The following is a 20,913-nucleotide window of genomic DNA, read 5'->3' on the forward strand; positions in this document are numbered from 1 at the left end:
GCATGTGATAATGGATTTGTTTCCACACGTTTCTTTCTTTGACGATGGAAATGCAAATCTATGTAGCTGGTCACAAGAAAAAACCCTATTGACAGACATTTCCAGGCGATTTGTTCAACTGATGAACGTTTGGTAAGAGAAAGAGCTTTATAATTTGACGACGATGCAATAGAATTTCAATTAAGGTAAATTTTTACATCCTACTAGACAAGAAAAGACTGTCGCTCTCTTTTTTTTTATTTTCTTTGTTTAAGTTTGTGTGATCTTAGGCACAATGTGTTAAGACCGATTAAAGCGTGTATCGATATATCTCCTAAGTGGGAAATCAAATCATAGCCAACTTGTAAGAACTTTAAACCTCCAGGTAACTAGAGAGAGTAATGAAATGTGCATTTGAGCCTGTCTGTCAGAATATAGACATTTTTCGTATTGGTTCCCCCTCTCTATTCCCTTTGACCCTCCAGATTACAAGGCTTTTAATATTTAACCGTCGTGCGAATGGGTTGTAGTGAGAAAGGATCGTCCGAAATGTCTGTAGAGCGAGGCAGACAACAATAAAACCCATATACGAAGGAATTGCGCCGAGTTTTGCCAAATTGCCGAAACAATCGTCGATCTTTACAACAATGGGCGTGCTCTCACTGTTACCTTGGTGGAGCACACATGTGCCCCTTGTCACGAAAACCGCTCTATTGTATAAACATTTCTAGAACAGGCGTTTTCCACATCATGTCTTCCGTATCCTACAATTCAAATTCCGTTTCATAACATTATTATTATATTCTAACTCCTAAATCTATACAACTCCTCTTGCGTTCATGAACCATCAGGGAGTCCATTTGACTATTATGCCTCTTTCTTGAAATTTTTTCCTCTGGACTAGGCCCCGGTGTCAATGGCATTGAAACCTTAGGTGTTTTTGGTGGTAGGCTTTGACTATTGTTTTGATTAACACAGTATTTCTGTTGTAAACTATTAGGCAATGCCAATACCCTAATGGCTTTAAATACATTTTGGAAATTTTCAATAGTTAATTGTACAGTTCCGTTTTCCAATAGCGTATTGTAGAAATTCAAAACGGTCATGATATTAATGGGAAGTTTCAAAGTAGATATACTTGACATGATTGCAAGAATGGCAATTTGTGATGACGAATATTCAAAATACATGTTTGGGTAAAATTGAAATAATTCGCCAAGATAATATGATGAAAGTTTAATCTTGTTGTAATATTTCTTGATGACTGATGAGTTTGCATCATTAACTGAAACCAACATGTTGAGAAACATATCAACAAAAGCATCAAATGTGGGACTATTGATAACCCATTCCAATGACTTGAGTATATGTTTTTCCATTTCTATAAACAACTCCTTATTATAACTATCAACACAAATCTTGCGCAAATCATTCAATGTAGGAATCTTGAACTTGGGATCCAAGTTTTTACAACTTATCCATAAACTGGTCAATCCCAACAATTGATAATGTTGTTTCTTAACAATCCTAGTGGAGCAATAACGATCAATCAAATTCACCGTCAAGGGAAATGTGGACCTAGATAAATTAAGAATTGTAATCACTTCCATCAAGAAATCAAGCAACAATGGTCTCATACTCAATTTAATCTCTGGTTGTTGTTCAATCAACGATACATTGGGCAACGTATGTGACTCAACTGATAATAGATGCTCCAACATGTCCAATTCGTATTCTGAAACTGTTGATGTATGACTCTTGCGTTCCATTTGTTGTAAATTGGAGTTTGATGACTTGATTTGCAGCTGTACAACTCTTGTCTGATGGTAGGCATCGGGTGATGAAGACGAGATCATGACAACGTAGATAGCAAAATGTGTGATAATGTGTTATATCAATGTGGTAATTCAATTTGGGTGGTTGTAAAAAAAATTGACCACAAGTTTGACCTCCAAAATTGATGACGTAGTGTATGCAGTGTAAGCTTCCTAATAGTTATCCAATGTAGAGGGAGTATCAACAGCAAAAGCCAATGATAACAATACGGTTAGGTGTAGTTAGTGTGTGTAGTGTGTAAGAATAGTAACCAGTACTATTCAGCTATGCAATAAAAAAAGTGTATATGTGTATGTGTGTGTGTGTGCGTATCTCTTCTGCAACAAGTACCTTGACTCGAGAAGATATCCGTCTATAATTGTAACAAAAATAAGTGGAAACGTGTAAGAAAATGTGTTGATATAGCGAAAACCGTAAATGAATGTGGAAGACAGCTATATGAAATGCAAATGAATATAGGACGTTAAAAAATTGGTTCTGGCGTGTAAATTGTCCGATTGGGAATATATATAAGTATGAGATCCCCTGTGGCGTCGTTAACGTAATTGTTTCTGTATCTAGTGAATGATCGTCAATAGTGTGTAAAGTAGTTTTTGTTTTGTCTGCTTTTACGATGGAATATGTGATGGGTTGTTCTTATGGTTGTGAAGACTTTGACGAATGTGTCAAACAATGCAAAAATGACGAAAACTGTAAAAAAAAGCAAACAATGATGATATGATATGATATATCTGTAGTAAATACTGTCGCTATCTCCCTCTATGGTTAAACTAATTAAAGCAACAGCGGTTTGGGATTGTGAGCAGTACTAATGAATATGTATGACGACAAACTACCGAAAGTTTCAATAAAAATCAAATGAAATATAATGAAAAAACAAAAGAAAGGCAATGAAAAGAACGTAAACTAGTCGGTTTTGGGGAGACGGTGGTGAGTGGTATGGTAGGAATTGATATAGCTAGAGGAAAGAAAACAATTGAAAAAGGAAGAACCCAATATGTACTATGGAAAGTGTTGTAGTTGGTTGTTGGTGATTTGTGGTTAATCAATGCAGTTTGTGGATTGGGTGGTGGTGGTGATGATGATGATAATGTAAACTTCTTGGGTTAACGATGTATCAAAGAAGGATGGAAAGTGGGTAAGAGTAGTTTAAAAAAATTCGGAAAGGATTGTTGGTTATTCTTATATGGATAAATGAACTATTTGCAATACTTGGAATTTGGAATTGAAAATTTATTGTGTTACTGGTATATGCATTAACAAAGGAATAAAATAAAATAAAATAAAATAAAATGGCTACTTTTGTGTCTTGAACTTGTTTAGTGTTATATGTGCCATTATGCAGTACTACAGTCAAGAGACGAAGGAGGTGTTGAAGTGTAGTGTGGTAGTGTGTATAAAGCATACAGCCACAAAACTCCCAAAAAAGTGTCTGCCGTATCATTTGAGACACAAAGGGGTAACTGCTTACCACTTTCATACTTTTAGAGTTTCTTATGACATAAAAGAAAGACAAAAATTTGGAACTAAAGCTCAACCACAATTGTTGTAGAACGTATAATGTATGAGTCCACAATTTGTCCATATATTGCACAGCAACAAACAACAAACAACAAACAATGTCGGACGGGCTGTACATAGAATTTTGTTTCTCCCGCAATTCAATCTTCTTCAAGCTTAAGCCTTGAGAGATTGTAATTGATATTGGTTTTCATTCTCGACAATCTATTGATTCAAGTTTAAACTTTTTTAAGAAATCTAAGACACTTTATGCGCCTCCAAGTCTCGCTCAACTTAACAACAGATCGCACACACCATTCCGTAAATGACTACTTGTAAAACAGTTCTTACCAACCAAGATTCAGTTGCAAAGTGGCAACACTGTACACTTGACAACTTTCTAGAACAAGAGTTAATTATTATAGTTTGGTGCCCAGGACGTGCGACAGTGCTTCTTTCTCTTTAGCTCTACCTTGTTATCTGCTATTGTGTGTGGAGTACTTGAAACTAGCTGCTTAGAGAGAAATAGGAGTAAACTTCCAGTGGGCTCTTTTCAACCCAAATGCCAATTTATTGTTCTTCAGTTGATTGTGTTTTGTGCGTGTGAGCCATTTGTGTGTGTATTTGCTGTGTGTGTCTTTTGATTGTCGTGTGTAGTGTGTGAAGATCAAAACCTTTTTACGCACTTAACTCCTCCCTCCTCCTGCGTATAATTTTTTTTATTAAACCTTTCTATTCTCGGTTTAATTTTTCACTGTCCGTTTTCCATAGCTTTTAGTACGACACAAAACATGTTAAAAAGGAGCACAGCTTGATTTATAGTGGTTGTAAGGCAAATACGCAATTACTTTGTAGATGATTAAATATAATCCAAACTGGGAAACACACACGCCCATGGCTTATAGAGAAAACTCGACAAAATGTATTTTATCCAAAACAATGTTTCACAAGTAATCAAGTAATTTGTTCATAAACTCTCACGTGAAACATTGTCCCAGAACTTGAAACAATTAATTGACGAGAGATCAAAGATTCCAAAATTCCATACGCCTCTTTGACGATAGAGCATACAATAATAAAAAACGTTTGCCACAAGGCATTTACATCAGTTGGGTGTTAAGTGCAGGCATTCCAAATCTTACCACTTTGAAAATCTGACAGTCACAAACGTTTCGATTTTTTTCGTTCTATTGTTTTCTGACGCTTTAGTGGTAGTAGTAGTAGTGCGTGGCTCCTCCTCCTCTCCTCCTTTCTACAATTACTACACAAAAGTGTATACTTTTTGATCGTTAAAAATCGGGATAGATAATAATAAATTTGGAATTAGAAGGAAAGAGAAAAAGAATAATTTAGTTGCACAAGCTGATTAGAAAAAGTTATTTTAATGAAAAATGCCTTGCCCACAAGTATGTTTAGCAACGCAAAAAAGAAAAGTATATTTACTTTGAAAGGAGACAGAGAGAGACAAGGTGATTTTATCTCTTTTTGGAGTTAAGGATCGGTAACCATTGCCTTGAAAAAAAAAACAACAGACAATTCCGTATTACAAAAAGCGCAAATTATCGCAATTCTGGTCTCTCGTAGCGCCAATATCAACTAAAATTGCTTAGTAGTTGAAGACTCTTTTCTCTAGGGTTTATAGTTGACTCTTTCAATACAGACAAAGACAATATTCTCCCTTCTTGTTTTCTTTTCTTCCTTTCAATACCAATTTTGGTGTTCGGCGTCTATTCGATGAGCTTTCTTTTCTGACTCGTGCTCCTTTTTTTCTTCTTTAATATTTTTGTTGTTTTCCTCTATTTTTTCTTAGTCTTCTTATTCTGTCTGTCCTTCTATTCATAGACAGTCTTTTTTTTTTTTAACTCTAAGCGCTGGGTGATTCGTTTTCTTCTTATTTTAGCTGAAGCTACCAGTTAGAATCATGTAGTCTGTGTAACACAAAAAAGTAACCATTATTTTTCTTTTATTTATAGATAACAACACAAATCTAAAAAAGTTTATAAATCTTCTCCGATTAATACGCTAACCTCCGAAAGCAAATTGCAAAGATGTAGCCTTGATCTAAAGGGGGAAAAAGCTTTTTTATACTCAGTTTTGGCTGAAACTATGGAAGGCGCTTTCCACTCAATTGAGCTAGATTTCTTCCAATTGTGTGCCCCAACTACATTGCCTTCTTGTCACCTCATCGGAATTTATAGACGAGTTTTTCGAAAGTGGAGAAACAAATCTATGTTCTCTTAATTTTAGATAAACTTTTTTAACTTAAACTGTGTTTTCCAAAATATTACCAAGGACAAAACGAATCCGTCTTTCAAACATCAAGTCCAAATTTTTTTTTTTTTCCAGTTAAGACCTAAAATGTCTTGACATTCTAATCCGTTTACCGATAGCGGAAATTGTCAATTGGAGAGGTTAAGGAGGTCTGCGGGAATGGAGCAAACGTTTGCCACTATAATTTGGTAGAAACTTCTAATACTTTCGATCTCTCAAATTAAGAATTCTACACCGGTGGGTGGTATCATGAATAGAATTAAATTACTTATCTCTGCCTTACGTGTAACAGCCAATACTCTGTCTCCTCTCTCCTTTTTTTCTAATTTTGCTCTGGCTTAGTATTTTGCTGCATGTAATCTGCATTAGTGTAATTGAAAAAATTTAAAGTCCTTTGTATTTGAGTTATTGTTCACAGACAGTCAATTTTGATCCTCAGTTAGCTTTTGTATATTTTTCACAATGCACTACTGATTGCATGTTATGAGAGAGAGAGATATAGCGACATAACTGTGGCCTGTTTTTAGATATAGTTCTGAAAGTGAAGCGCCTCCACCATTTATCAGGTGAAGAATTTCAAATTGCGTAGATAAATTTCACTTCTATTTGAACTTTTTTATTCACACCCTTGATGCATTTTATGAATGAAACACAATTGCAATGAGCAGTACCACTTGTACATTTACAGCTACAGCTATGTGTTGTTCCGGTTGAGCCTGGCAGCAACGGCACAATTATAAATGTCTTTGTCTTGTTGTAAGTTTGCGCAACATATAAAAATGTTATAATTATACCAGTTGTTACGTAATCTGCTTAAAGCTTTTGAGTCTAACTCCATTGAAAAGAGAAAGGGGGGGAAGCTTATTGTTATGTATAGTAAATAAGACAACGCTTCATTGGGTATATTAAACCAATTCTATTATACCAGAGTCTCTGCTACCACCTTTACTACAGGTGCCGACCTCATCAACTCAGCTGATGCTTGCATCGGAATTATTTGATATAATTTGTGCGTAGTGGTCTCTTATCTCCTTTGCATAACGAGAAAACTCAAAATTTTGGTGAGATGAGGTAAACACTCAACTCCACAAAACGCAAGAAGTCGGATGATTTACTACTTTTATATTACTCGTAACTAAAAAACATATAAATAGAAAACTAACCACAACAGTCAGTTATGCAATGGTTAGTGGCTTTGTCTTGTTTAACAGGTGAATTGTAATCAAGCGAAGACTAAAATTTGCTATTTACCACTCCTCATTGGGTTTTACTACTAATGTATTGTCTAGTACGTAGCTCCACTTTTTTTTATAAATCAGCTGTCATATAAGCTCATAACCAATAAGCTGTTTTTTACAACTTGTCACAACGATGTTGGTATAATGCAATCGGTGTCATTTTTTCAAACGGTTTTTCACCCCTTTCGCTAAACTATCCGAGGATACGCTACAACCAAAAACACCGCCCCCAACTCATCACAAATCAACAATAAGTACAATTAAATTGGGTCATGTATTTACAAGTCTTAAGTTGATTACAATCTTTTGTACCTCAATTGATTCAATTGAACCACAATGTAGAGAGATGCCGTCGCCGTTATTTTGTCAACTGACTTAGTACTCCATTTTTCAACGTCTTTGTCTGTCAGCGCAAACTTGCAACAAAACAAAAACCATCAACGAAAAAAAAAAAGACACCAACAAACGAGCTTGTGATTTGTGGACCGTTGAAAATTTTACACAACACAAATTACTACGGGTACTTTTTTCCCATCTCATCTCATCTCATCTCAGGAAAAAAGTGTCACGCAGTTGAAGTGACCTATCACCAACAAGAAGAAGATGGATACTGAAACGGTGGATGAGTTGATCCAACGCCACAAAAAGGAAAACAAGGATCTCATCGCGACAATTACAGGGTTGAAGAAGCAAGCAACGAAAAAGACAAGAAAGTCAGTCTTGAGTAAATGTCAGGAACTTGAGGACAATTTGAAGAAGAAGCATGCTAAGGAATTGGCGCTGTTAGAAAACCCTGACGAACAAACAGGCGCACAAGAAGAATTGACACCAGAACAATTGCTAGCGCAACTCTCAGTAGAAAAGGAAGTGGAAGCTCCCGCTGAAGAGTCTACTAACGAAATGCTGTCTCAAAGTCAATCTCAACCAGGGCCAAAGAGGCGAAATCGTCAAAAAGAAAGATTAGCTAAACGTAAAGCTGAAATTGAACGAATGCAAACTGAAGCAAGAGAGGAAACAGCCAACTCAATCGATTATAGACAGATGGAGGTAGACTCAATGAACCAACTACTTGCTATTAACGACTTGAAATTGTACGAAATCAAACCTGATGGCCATTGTCTTTTCGCATCGATTCAAGACCAATTGCAGCAACGTCACCATATCGACAAAACCATACAAGAGTTGCGTGATCTTTCAGCTGAATATATACTATCACACAGAGATGACTTTGTACCGTTCTTATTTGATGAACAGACGTGTGAAATTCGAGATGTTGATGATTATTGCCGTGAGTTGACATCGACCGCAATGTGGGGATCCGATATGGAGATCCTTGCGTTGGCCAAGGTGTTTAATTGTTGTATTGCTATTCATATGGCTGGAGCAGCGACGTTGAAGATCAATGAAGAGGCAAATGCAAATGTTGAAACTAATGAGGATGATGTTTATGGCAAGCAGCAGCCAGAGTTGCAATTGGGATACTATAAGCATTCTTATGGATTGGGGGAACATTACAACTCATTGAGAGATGCGTAATAGGGACCCGATTGGTTAGGTCAGCCTGAGGTGTGGTTGTTGTTAGGTGCTGTTGAATATATAAAATTAGTATTTTTACCAGGGTAGAACTCAGTTCAGATACTACTTGCTACCTCTATACTCCAACAGAATTGCTCCTATATCGAATTGAATCACGAAGAACCACTTTGCTCCCCATTGATATGTATGACCTTGCCTTAATAAGTTCACCTATTTCGGTTATGTAATTATTATAATTGCTTATATAATTAAGCCTTCGCGCATTAGTACTGTAGATCTCTTAAATTGTGGCTTGGGTGCAGAATGTCGACTCTTATAATTCACTCTGCATATAATATATTGTTTAACCGTGTTGCTTTTTGTGTTTTAAGCACGTGATGTCATACTAACTTTCCCAACACAAAAAGCAATCCCATGAAAATCTTCAACAAACCAACTTTTCAAGGCAAAACAAATAACCTAGAGACTTCCACACACGCTCTCTCTCAAACACAAAAGAAGAACAAGTGGGACATAAAACGTTAATCTGCAATTTCGGTCAAGCCATGTTTTTAAGGTTTTTCCATTACATTGCTATTGACAACACAAAAAATTATAACTGCCAAATGAGCCCAATATGAGCGTACACGGCCGGCTTAATTACTCAGTTGGTGAAATGACATTAGTCATTGTGGGGTTTGACCGAATTGAAAGCCTCAGAGTGCTTCTCCCTTTTGACTAAGAAAATTAATGGTTTTAAATGTAGAGAATCTAAGATCTAAAATTTCTTTTGTCGATTTTTTAAATTTTTGTCTTGGGTTTGAAAAAAATTTGGACTACCTCAGTGGAAGGGGGGGAGAAGGAGAAAAGCTTACGAATTCTACCTCCCAAAATCTCAGGATATTGTTAAGGATTGACTTATTGGTATCTTTGAAATCTAATTTCATATCGGCTGTTGTTCTACAAAGTATACTTTCTACTCTAGCCTAGAAAACACTATTGCTAGTCCTTTTTCTTAATAGTGTATATGTTTTTCTGTCTGATTACACAAATTAAAGTCTCATGCAGAAGTAAATACACAAAAGTTTTAAAAATAATTCCATGTCTGATGACTCAAAGGCTGACTTTGTCTCTCCAGACTCCTTTTTTCTATTCATCCATTGTGGATAATTACTAAACCGGGATAAATGTACTGAAATTTTCAAATAAAAGCGTTCAATATCTTCTTCTTTCAATTTGTGCTACTGATCTATTTTGGACACAAGAATGAAGAAGCTAGTGCAATTAAGAGCTACGACAGTTTTGCTTGTCCCGTTCTCGAAATCCGTAACAGAGATTGAAGTCCGTAAAGTAGATCGCTTCGGTACGAAATGTCGTGTTTTTTTCCTTCTTCCGGGCCACTGAGTATATCCATTCGGAGATTCTTGGAGTTAGGTACCACTGAGAAAGCATGTATCCCTGTAAGATAAATAATCTTAGCCGTATGTTCTATCCATTACCATCTTGCGGATGTGTTGCATTCCATAGCCTCATTGTTGGAGTTAATTTTTAGTTGTGAGGACCAGATAACTTTTTATGGAAAAACCAATGAAGCTATCTTCTTTTATGTCTGATTTTATCAAGCATTGTATGAACACTGATTGTTTCATTGTTAATAAGGCTTCGCGATAATTCCGGTCGAAGTGGCCCCAATTTATCTTGATTGGGATACATTACAATCATTATAAATCATTGTCTTGTAAAAAAGGCACAACAATTACAATTCATTGTAGCCAAGATTTTAGCAACAATGGAATTTGGCCTACCTAGACGACGACTGTTATATTTTGGTGTATTCAATCATACGTTTTTTAACTTGCAACTGGTAAAGCCTCGTTGTTCTAATAACTTTAGTGATTCATAACAATGCGAACTAGGTTTTTCACAAAATTGTCCTGCAGATACGACACTTAGTAAGTACATCCTTGTTGGTTGGTATCGTCAGGGAATAATAGCTAAACTCTTATTGCAATGGGGGCTTGGGGTGATTTAAAAAGTTTAAGGTACCAAGTTAATAATGACGGATTAAATTTCGGACAACTGTGGAGAAACCACAATTTTAGACGATGAAATTGCAAATGAACGGTTGGTGCTGTAACAGTCTTACAGTTTCAACCAAACGTTTCATACTACAACAGAATAACGCCTATTTTGTTCAAATGCACTGTCATTGTATTTACAACTACTTGAGTGCAGTTAGTTGAAGTAACTAGTGCTTTATAGAGACGACACTTGGAAGCGAAAAGTGCCTTTAAAATGATTAATCCCTTTGCTTTTAAAGCATCCAATAAAGAGGATAATGTAAATTCTTGAATCAATTTTGAATTACGTGGGGCTCCCCTTTTTTTGAGCCAGATTCTGGGTTCCCTATTACGACTTATTATTCTACCATGATTATTTATCAGAACTTATGTGCAAAAAAACAACGTCAAATTGTTCCGTTTCGATTTGAAAGCATTCTGTCTGATCAGCGAGAGATCAACAAGTGCACGTGCATTAGATCGTCCATTCCCGTCCCAAACGCTTTGTATAAAAAGTACAATTGCTCTTTACGCCAAATATATTGGCATTTACAATACCTACAGGAAAGCAGAATGAGAAGTGTCATGTAGAGTCATTTTCAATTATTCCTGTTGCAAAGTTTCGGAATGTCACCATTCTCCAATACTATTACCGGCGAGTGTCTACTCCATGCACTTATCTGCGACTCTTGCTTTGGATCTATCGTCTATTTAAATAAGTCTTTCTACTCTTTTATATCAATCTTCAGTAGGTGCCAAATATAGGCGCTTGGAATTAAATTTCTTTTTTTTGTCGCACTAAAAGTCGCAACTTAGTAAACAAAATTAATCTCATCTCTATAGGACAGATTCTACAACACACATTCAGACACACATTTCAATATCATGGGTTGGTTTTGGGCAGACAAGGTTGAGCTGGCGTTAGGTTCGCAAACAAATTCAGGGAAGCCTGCTTCATCTTCACTACTGGCATGTCCTATTGATCATTCATCATTCACAACAAACACAAAATCAACATCAGCCCCAACATGCCCGGTACTCTCAAAAGATTCGGAGGAAGTATTGAACCCTATGAACAATATGCCAATGGCTATTTCGAGTGAACTTGCACCAGGGCAAAAGATTAAGTTATCCACTGAAAGAACGATATCAACTATTCCTAGAGGTGAAACACCTGATCAAGGGCTATGGGAGTACCCATCGCCACAACAAATGCTTAATGCGATGTTAGCCAAAGGTAAAGGAGACGGTATTCCTGAGGATGCCGTTGAATCTATGGTTGAAGTACACAATTTCCTTAACGAAGGTGCTTGGCAACAAATTTTGGAATGGGAAGACAAATACACAAAGGAGACAAAGATTGAACCAAGGTTGAAAAAGTTTACTGGAAAACCACATGATCTATCACCAAAAGCTAGAATGTATTTGTGGTTGGGTCAGTTGTTTCCCGAAACATTCAATACAATTCCACCATTCGATAGACATGATTGGACTGTGTTGAGAAGTCAAGGAAGAAACCAAAGTTGGAAAGAGGTTCGATACGTTATAGACTATTATAGTGCACCTGATGATGAAGAAACAGGTATGCCTGCTTTTATGTTAGACACTAGACCTGCATTGGATGATTTTGGTAGCATTCGTGATAGAATCGTCACATTTGCTGGACCTGTTTGGAAAAAGGCAATGGGTGAAGTTGATGAGTTTTAAAGAAATAGGTTTTTGTTCTTTTATATTTACATGTGTATATAACCTTGATGTTTTTTTACAAGTTCTTTTTCATTTGGACCAAAATGGGAGATGGTAACTCAACAACTTTTCTGTGGATTTTAGAAAGAACGTTTGGTAACTTTGTACCGTATGAAGTTAATGAACTCTTGGCCAAATCATCCACGACCTTACGCACAACCTCCTTGTTGTGTTTTTTGTAGAAATAATCGAGAAGGAAGTAATAGGTGAACTCATTGGGTTTAACGTCACCAGCTTTTTTCATCTTGGTGTAATACTCCAATGCTTTGTTTTCATCACGGAGCAAGACATTTCTCACCATTGTGTTCCAAATGATAGGGTCATTTCTAATCTTGGTAATGTAATGGATAAAGATCTGTTCAGCAGCGGAAACTTCACCCAAGGTCAACTCTGCTGTTAACATATTACTCTGAATCCATGCAGATCTTGGAAATTTTCTCTTCAAAACATGGTACAATTGTCTTGCAGCATCAATGTTGGCTGACAGAATCAACCCATTCAACACAGATGCAAATGAATGCTCATTGAGGGATTTTGCACCTTTCAATGTTTTCAAAAAGTCACCAAGATTTGGACTCTTTCCAATGGAAACAAGGTATTTGAAATATGCATTAATCATTGTCGTCAAGGTGACTACATTCTCTTCAATTCCATGTTGCTTCATAAAATCGTTGATGCCAAATATAGCATTGTAGTTTTGCTTTTTGAAGTAGTAATTGAGAAAATCGTTCATAACACCAACATTGGGTTTGTAGTTGCTGCCATCTTTAATGTACTCTTCCATTTTGGTTTCAGCTTCGGCAATCTTGTCATTAAAAATTAACCCTCTCAATATTCCGTCTTTTGCTGCATCATTGATTCCTAAACTAGCATATTGTTTGGCATAATTTTCAGCAATGTCAAATTTATCAGCAATTGAATAGGCACTGATGATTGAACTCAACGTGTTTACGTTGTACTTAAGGCCACTTGCAAGGACTGTTTTTAACGTACGTTCAAACTTTTGCATAAATTCTTCCTTCTGTTCTGGTGTTGCACTGTTGAATCTATTCGGATTAATCATGGCTTTAAGGACTAAATTCCAAGCATCGATTGATGGAGAGATGCCAGACTTCATGATATTTTGAAACATACTAAACACTTGATCATATTCGTCATAGTAAAGATACTTTTCCATTAACTGAACCATGATCCTCTCCTCAATCTTCAAATCGCGCTTTTCGCAAATCTCTGCTATTTCAGAATAGATGTCGTCCAACACTTTTCTGTCAGTCGCACGATTAATTCTGTTTAACATAGTTATACTGTTTGGATCAACTTTCGATTTTCTATCATTCTCCAAAAATTCTCTAAACTTTTCAAACACAAGTCTATTGAAAGCACGGTAATTCATAAGGGTATTCTTGACTTCATTGTAAAGGGGCAACTTGTTTGTTTCAAAGAACCGGAGCGCATCCTTTTCTGAGTATGGTACGTTTTGTAACAAACATGACAAGACATAAGCGTAGTATACAATGTGTGGAAGTTGATACTTATTGTATCTAATTCTTGCATCCCCAGTTTCAACAAATGCATTGGGTATAAAGTTTAACTTATCGTATTCAATGAAAGTCACCCACATTTGAATAATCTTTTGGTAAATAACCAGTTTTCCATCTTCATTCTTCAACAAATTGGCTGCAACTTCGGTAAAGTGGTATTGATGGGCAACGCGATACTTTACAAACAATGAGAGGTACTCTTCCAAATCAGCACCTGCTTTCTTGGCTCTAATGAGTAGCTTCGTTGCTAATGGTAGAAATGCATTGTACAAGTCTCGATCTGATATGTACTCTTCATGTTGAATTTCACGAAGAAATGAAATACCCTCTTCAAAAATTTCTTTTGATTCGTTCAAATCGGTGTTTGATTCCACAGTCTGTTTAATTTGCTGAGAAATGTCATGCAATTTGTGATTCACTTTTTTGATCCTAGGAGTAGTAGTGTTATTAATCTTTTGTTGTTGTTTGATGGAAGATTTGGCAGCTTCCAGAACTGTAAGTGGCTCTTTTGTGGCAGCTGCTTGAGTCGACTGAGATCTCAAAACCACGCTAATCTGGGCAGCAATCCTTACACTGGGCCGCCTCAATTGGCTCACTACTTTGGAGCTGTTCACACACAGCCTGTAAGGAAGCATCTGATGTTGTTGCAAGTATCAACTGATTTGAAAAGATTTGGAAAATTTTGAACTTTTTTTTTTCAGGATTAACAGCCAAAGTCTCAAGGTGGAAATACATTACACCGACAAAATATAGAAAGTTGGCATTGAATAAGCATATCAACCACTACAGGGTCAAGGTGGATGCCATAATGAAAATTTGAAGTTATTAGTCTCCCATTAGCATGTATCTATATTCATAATAGTTAAAATCAACGTGGCAGGAGAAGTCAGTAGTTATATACAGGACTCAACTTTTCCCAGCATCATGAAATAATTACATTTCAAAATATACCACTATTCAAAATCGCGCATACATGGGGGATGAACATGGACATGGCTTTGTGGATGATAAGTATAATTTACTGAAGGTAGAAGAAGCCCCTGAGTTGCTTTTTTTCAACTATCATGAATTTCTTGCACCAAACCAAAATTTGTCACTGCCGGCATTAGTGATAAACCATTTCCCCAATTACTTCGTTGATAGATCGTCAACCACATTTTATAAAACGAGGATAGTGCGAATACCGAGGTGTTATGACACAATTGCCTATTCAGATTTGATACCGCAATTTTCAACTGTGTACCCAGGCAAGGAAAAAGGTGCCATCAAACTTGACGAAGGAGGGAACATAACAACTGGATTGCACGATAAAGCGGTGTTTGGAACAACATCAGAAATAGTCGGATTTGAGAATATACTACCGGGGGAAGAGCTACTTGATATTATCACCGGGATCAATCAAATTTTGTACGATGCATTTTACCCATTCAAAATTGCCACTTTGATAGAGAACATTATGGAGGTGCTAACAGGGGGTCTATTTATTCAAATTTTAAACCTTCTAAACATATGTACTTATACAAAGAGAAAATTGTTGGAGTTGGAGCAGTTTGTGGAAAATATCAATATCAAGTTGCAAACAAAAGACGTGACGATTGTATCTCCAAGGAAGATGGGATATCTTTCCATTTGTATAGCTTATGTACCAAAGTAGATTAAGCTGATTGTGTCTAGATCATTTGTAAATTTGTAGGCATCTAGCTTCATCAAGCCTTTCTCTTTCTTGTCGTGACGATTGCGACATTTCAAAAGTTGACATCACAAATGTTGCAATAAACAAAACCTCATCGTACACCATTGATCTACGATGAATGGAGTGTTTGCTGTATACAAGCCATCGGGTATTTCGTCGGCGAAATATATAGGTGAGCTTCAAGAACTATTCACCAAATCCAAGACCTTTGCTCCTGATTTAAAAGCAATGAAGGAGAAAGTTTTGTATGACTTAAGTCGAGATAAAAAATGGAAAAACCGTGCACAGAAGAAAGCCGATAATACTAAAATAAAGATTGGCCACGGCGGGACCTTAGATCCAATGGCTAGTGGAGTTTTGGTTGTTGGAGTTGGATTGGGCACAAAGAAGTTGCAGTACTATTTATCCGAGTGTCAAAAGACTTATGAGACAAAAGCATTGTTGGGAATATCGACCACTACAGGGGATGCTGAGGGTGAAATTATAACCAAAACTAAGGTTGATTATATAACCCCAGAATTGGTGAAGCTGACTGTGAAAAAGTTTGTTGGAGATATCAAACAAACACCTCCAATTTTTTCAGCTTTAAAGGTCAATGGGAAACCACTTTATGAGTATGCTAGAGAAGGGCTACCATTACCAACTCAAATTAAAGTAAGAGATGTCAGAGTTAACGATATCAAGGTGATTGATGATGACTTACTATCAACTGATCATGAGTTTAAAAAGCTCGAGAGCGAATTGGATGAAAATGGTGTTCCTAAAGAGCATGGATTGATGAATAATCCAACTTTAAATGACTCTCCGTTGTATTATTCCAAGGAGCACCTTGAATCGTCTAAAGATGACTTGGCGGATGTTAAGCCCAAGCTACTAGCCGATGATGAACACCATCCTGAAAAATTACCATTAATACATTTCATATCTGACGTTTCTTCTGGGACGTACATTAGAAGCTTGATTAGTGATATTGGAAGAGCCTTGGAGTCCTCAGCTTACATGGTTGAACTTATCAGGGTTAAGCAATCTGAGTGGCAATTAGATAAAAATGTGTTTAAAATGGAGGATTTTGAGAAGAGTGAGGATGTGTGGGGTCCAATTTTGAAAAAAGTCTTGGACCAAGGAGGAGAAAATATAGACTTGACAGCAGAGTTTTCTGCTATGGATAGACAATCGGAGAATACAAAAGATGGGGAAACTGAATCCAAAGATGTGTCTAATGATGTGTCTACAAATGGGTCTACAGATGACGCACCAAGAGGAGAAAAGAGAACAATTGATGAAGTTGAAAAATGAGAAATGCAAAAAACAATGTGTATAATATAACCTGTATAAATCTCCTACTCCAATGCAAAGACAATTCTTTCGGTATCTTAAAACCAAGAGTCCCCAATTCCATGCCAGATCTACGATAAACACACTAGCGTTTAAACTACAACCTCCTACCAAATTCACACCCCAATCAGTTCTCATATTCTCAACTCCGACAAACTTACCACAAATCATTGAAGATGTCATTGAACTACATCAGAGAAACAATATACAAGTTGTCGTAGCTGGAATTGATACAATGGTGCCATTCTCTGCTAGAAATGGTGTCAGCGAACTTTGGCTTGATCAGCGATTGAAAATAGGCAATTCATTGCTTTTAGAAGAAAGGGATGACTTGGATAAACCTCCAAGGGAAAGTGATGGTATCAACCCAGTTAGTGCAAGAAAGAATTGGAAAAACATTCAAGGTCATTTAAGTTTAAAATTGAGACATGAAATGGATGCAAACATAAACTTGGCCAATACTGTGTTTTCAACTGGGTCGATCCTCACTTTATTTTACTTTGATTCAGAGACAAATGTCGCTCATTCTGGCCAGCACTTGTGTGAACTAGAAGTGGCATTACCTAGAGGTGTTGTTCCCAACCATGCAACTGGGAAGATTGAAGATAAATGGACACCATTGTACCCAGGAAAACTGTTTAAAATCACAAATTGTGTGGGGAACTTGTTGAAATCGATTGAAAAGAACCCAGCTGCCAAGTATTTGGAAAATAATGATAAATTAATGAGTTTAAAGAGTAAAGATACTGAAGTGTTTGTGAAATTGAGGAAAAAAGGGACTACTGTGGTGGACAGATTTAAAGTGACTGCTGGTGGTGGTGGATGGGGTGCAAAAGCCGACATCATTGCCTTATCCCCAGAAGCAAAGCCTGAAAGAGGTGATGAGGTTGAATTTTTCATGGTGACTCCAAATAACAGATTTGTAAAGCACAAGGAGGATGATGTGGAAAAGTTTGATCATACATTTGCGTTTATAAGTAGCTATGAGGAAACAGCTTATAATGGTGATGATGCTGACACTGAGAGTGAAAAAATATATGAGACCTTCGGGTGTGGGTCAGAACTAGGTTTCTACTTCAATGGAGTAAAGCATCATTCTCCCGGAGAAACGGTTTACATAAAGTTAAAATAAGAGAGGCTGCAGGATTTATTTGATTGTGCCTGTTTTTTAGAAATTTCTCTTGATGTAACTTGGTGATGGAATAGCTCCTTCAATGAAAACCTCTTGTTCTTACAGAACAACTAATAGAGTCGTTTAAGCTCCTACTTGGGCGATACCATGTGAGGCTTGTTAGAGCAACAAAAAAATCTCCACATTCGGATGTTTCTCTTTATTTACAAATGACGGTCAAATACATCACTGGAGACTTGTTTCGCCATAGTGCCCAAGCAGGTAAAGCCGTAGTATTAGCACACGCATGCAACACTGGGGGCAGCTGGGGAGGTGGAATAGCTGCTATTTTCAGAACCAAATTCCCCCAAGCCAACTCAGACTATTCCAACTATTGCCACAACAACAAAAACCTACTAGGCAAAAGCCTACTTTTGAAAGCAGATGACTTTGATGAGTCCAAGATCTATATTGCATGTTTGTTTACTAGTGATTTTAGTCAAACGCCAGAACAGATTGCTTCGTACACTTATAAATCATTGGAGGATCTAGCAACACAAATGAAATCTGTCCCTGATGTGGAACTGAACGGTGTTAAGAAAGTCGTTAATATGCCAAAGATTAATGCTGGGATCTTTGGTGTTCCTTGGGAGTTAACGGAGGCTGAGTTGGAAAAAGTGAAGGATTTAAGTTTTAATGTATATGTTCTTTAATTAAAACCAACTAAACATTAACAATCGTAGGAGATATATAGATCCACTAGCATTCTTGTAACTCCTCCCGGTGGAAATTGCAACTGGGAGCGCTAGGTAGTGGCGTAGCGTATAACCTTCTCATGATCTCTGCAAAATTAAAGTCGTGCACTTTTGCTCAATGTACAATGTTTTCAATATTCACAGTGCCACCCAAAAGAAACGATTCAAATTTACGCACATTGTTCTGATAACAATCTGTCAAAAGACAACCTTTAATCAACTCAAACTCAACTCAACCCATCATCATGGATGAACATTTGATTGCAACTATCAACAAGTTACAGGATGCATTAGCCCCTCTTGGTGGAGGCTCATCATCTCCAGTTGATTTACCACAAATCACTGTTGTTGGATCTCAATCTTCAGGTAAATCGTCAGTTTTGGAAAATATTGTTGGTCGTGATTTCTTACCCAGAGGTACTGGTATTGTTACTAGAAGACCGTTGGTTTTACAATTGATAAATAGAAGACCATCTCAAAACAAGGATAAAAAGGATTTGGTTGACATAAATTCTACTGAAGATGGTGGACAAACTGAAAATAATGCTGATGAATGGGGGGAATTTTTACATTTACCTGGTAAGAAGTTTTATAATTTTGAAGATATTAGAAATGAAATTGTTCGTGAAACTGATGCCAAGACTGGGAAAAACTTGGGTATTTCTCCCGTACCTATTAATTTGAGAATTTATTCACCACATGTATTGACTTTAACGTTGGTTGATTTACCTGGTTTAACTAAAGTCCCCGTTGGTGATCAACCAAAGGATATCGAAAGACAAATTAGAGATATGATCATGAAGTTTATTTCAAAGCCAAATGCCATTATCTTGTCGGTGAATGCAGCAAATACTGATTTGGCCAATTCTGATGGTTTGAAATTGGCAAGAGAAGTTGATCCAGAAGGATCAAGAACTATTGGTGTGTTGACTAAAGTTGATCTTATGGATCAAGGAACTGATGTTATTGATATTTTGGCTGGTAGGGTTATTCCACTTAGATTTGGATATGTGCCGGTGATTAATAGAGGTCAAAAGGATATAGAAACAAAGAAAACCATTAGAGAAGCTTTAAGAGATGAAGCTGCATTTTTTGAAAACCACCCTTCCTATAGAGCTAAAGCTCAATTTTGTGGTACTCCCTATTTGGCAAAGAAATTGAATGGTATTTTGTTGCATCATATCAAGAGTACTTTGCCCGATATTAAAATGAGAATTGAACATTCATTGAAAAAATATCAATCGGAATTGCAGTTGTTGGGACCGGAAATGTCTGAATCACCTGCATCTATTGCTTTGAACATGATTACTAATTTTACCAAAGATTATACGGGAATCTTGGATGGTGAAGCTAAAGAATTGAGTTCGGCTGAATTGACTGGTGGTGCTCGTATTTCATTTGTTTTCCATGAAATTTTCAAAAATGGTATCACTGCTTTGGATCCATACGATCAAATTAAAGACGCCGACATAAGAACCATTTTACACAATACGTCAGGTTCTGCTCCTTCATTATTTGTTGGTACCGCTGCTTTTACTGTTTTGGTCAAACAACAAATTAAAAGAATGGAAGATCCAGCTGTTAGATGTATAAATTTGATTTTTGATGAATTGGTTCGTATCTTGTCACAAATCATTAGTCAACCACAATATTCAAGGTACCCAGCTTTGAAGGAACAATTGTCAAATCATTTTATTCAATACTTGAGAGAAGCATTAATTCCTACAAATAACTTTGTTACTGATATTATTAAATCAGAAGAAACTTATATCAATACAGCTCATCCTGATTTATTAACGGGCACTCAAGCAATGGCTTATGTTGAAGAGAAATTCCACCCCAAGCCACAAGTTGCAGTTGACCCAAAGATAGGAAAACCTTTACCACAACAACAACCAACTGCCAATCCCAACATCCCCAAAAATGAAGAAAATAGTAACGGATTCTTTGGTGGTTTCTTTTCATCAAAAAATAAAAAAAGATTACAACAAATGGAAGCACCACCACCAGTATTGAGAGCAACTGGTACAATGACAGAAAGAGAATCAATGGAAACCGAAGTGATTAAATTGTTGATTTCATCGTATTATAATATTGTCAAGAGAACAGTTGCTGATATTGTTCCCAAGGCCATTGTATTGAAGTTGATAAATAGGTCAAAAGATGAAATTCAAAAGGAATTGTTGGAAAAGATGTATAATAACCCTGAATTGCCTGATTTGGTTAAAGAGAATGAATTGACGGTACAAAAGAGAAAGGAATGTATTAGAATGGTTGAAGTGTTGAGAAATGCTAGTGAAATTGTGTCTAGTGTGTAGATTAATAGAAGATAA

The 20,913-nt window shown here is 36.6% G+C and overlaps 10 protein-coding genes across 10 annotated transcripts; 7 read left to right on the forward strand and 3 right to left on the reverse strand. All coding sequences in view use genetic code 12, as the record gives it.

The window, feature by feature from the left end:
* Window positions 1–776: 776 nt before the first annotated feature.
* Window positions 777–1,835, reverse strand: CORT_0E06010 (Cln3 G1 cyclin; the record flags this gene model as incomplete). The annotated part of the gene is made up of 1 exon (XM_003870264.1): window positions 777–1,835. One exon carries the CDS (start codon window positions 1,833–1,835, stop codon window positions 777–779), a length of 1,059 nt encoding a protein of 352 aa, XP_003870313.1.
* A 1,097-nt stretch (window positions 1,836–2,932) lies between these two features.
* On the reverse strand, window positions 2,933–3,454 carry CORT_0E06020 (Cln3 G1 cyclin; the record flags this gene model as incomplete). Its single annotated transcript, XM_003870265.1, has 1 exon — window positions 2,933–3,454. The coding sequence occupies one exon, from the start codon at window positions 3,452–3,454 to the stop codon at window positions 2,933–2,935; it is 522 nt and encodes a 173-aa protein (XP_003870314.1).
* Window positions 3,455–7,427: 3,973 nt separating this feature from the next.
* On the forward strand, window positions 7,428–8,360 carry CORT_0E06030 (Otu2 protein; the record flags this gene model as incomplete). Its single annotated transcript, XM_003870266.1, has 1 exon — window positions 7,428–8,360. One exon carries the CDS (start codon window positions 7,428–7,430, stop codon window positions 8,358–8,360), a length of 933 nt encoding a protein of 310 aa, XP_003870315.1.
* A 2,924-nt stretch (window positions 8,361–11,284) lies between these two features.
* On the forward strand, window positions 11,285–12,106 carry CORT_0E06040 (Cyc3 cytochrome c heme lyase, mitochondrial; the record flags this gene model as incomplete). Its single annotated transcript, XM_003870267.1, has 1 exon — window positions 11,285–12,106. One exon carries the CDS (start codon window positions 11,285–11,287, stop codon window positions 12,104–12,106), a length of 822 nt encoding a protein of 273 aa, XP_003870316.1.
* Window positions 12,107–12,161: 55 nt separating this feature from the next.
* Window positions 12,162–14,321, reverse strand: CORT_0E06050 (hypothetical protein; the record flags this gene model as incomplete). The annotated part of the gene is made up of 1 exon (XM_003870268.1): window positions 12,162–14,321. One exon carries the CDS (start codon window positions 14,319–14,321, stop codon window positions 12,162–12,164), a length of 2,160 nt encoding a protein of 719 aa, XP_003870317.1.
* A 338-nt stretch (window positions 14,322–14,659) lies between these two features.
* Window positions 14,660–15,340, forward strand: CORT_0E06060 (Shr5 protein; the record flags this gene model as incomplete). The annotated part of the gene is made up of 1 exon (XM_003870269.1): window positions 14,660–15,340. The coding sequence occupies one exon, from the start codon at window positions 14,660–14,662 to the stop codon at window positions 15,338–15,340; it is 681 nt and encodes a 226-aa protein (XP_003870318.1).
* A 153-nt stretch (window positions 15,341–15,493) lies between these two features.
* CORT_0E06070 (Pus4 pseudouridine synthase) lies at window positions 15,494–16,675 on the forward strand (the record flags this gene model as incomplete). The annotated part of the gene is made up of 1 exon (XM_003870270.1): window positions 15,494–16,675. One exon carries the CDS (start codon window positions 15,494–15,496, stop codon window positions 16,673–16,675), a length of 1,182 nt encoding a protein of 393 aa, XP_003870319.1.
* A 52-nt stretch (window positions 16,676–16,727) lies between these two features.
* Window positions 16,728–17,846, forward strand: CORT_0E06080 (hypothetical protein; the record flags this gene model as incomplete). The annotated part of the gene is made up of 1 exon (XM_003870271.1): window positions 16,728–17,846. One exon carries the CDS (start codon window positions 16,728–16,730, stop codon window positions 17,844–17,846), a length of 1,119 nt encoding a protein of 372 aa, XP_003870320.1.
* Window positions 17,847–18,055: 209 nt separating this feature from the next.
* On the forward strand, window positions 18,056–18,538 carry CORT_0E06090 (Poa1 protein; the record flags this gene model as incomplete). The annotated part of the gene is made up of 1 exon (XM_003870272.1): window positions 18,056–18,538. The coding sequence occupies one exon, from the start codon at window positions 18,056–18,058 to the stop codon at window positions 18,536–18,538; it is 483 nt and encodes a 160-aa protein (XP_003870321.1).
* Window positions 18,539–18,825: 287 nt separating this feature from the next.
* CORT_0E06100 (Vps1 protein) lies at window positions 18,826–20,898 on the forward strand (the record flags this gene model as incomplete). Its single annotated transcript, XM_003870273.1, has 1 exon — window positions 18,826–20,898. One exon carries the CDS (start codon window positions 18,826–18,828, stop codon window positions 20,896–20,898), a length of 2,073 nt encoding a protein of 690 aa, XP_003870322.1.
* Between the last annotated feature and the right edge of the window lie 15 nt (window positions 20,899–20,913).

This window comes from Candida orthopsilosis (genome assembly GCF_000315875.1).
Source record: "Candida orthopsilosis Co 90-125, chromosome 5 draft sequence".
NCBI lineage: Eukaryota > Fungi > Ascomycota > Pichiomycetes > Serinales > Debaryomycetaceae > Lodderomyces > Lodderomyces orthopsilosis.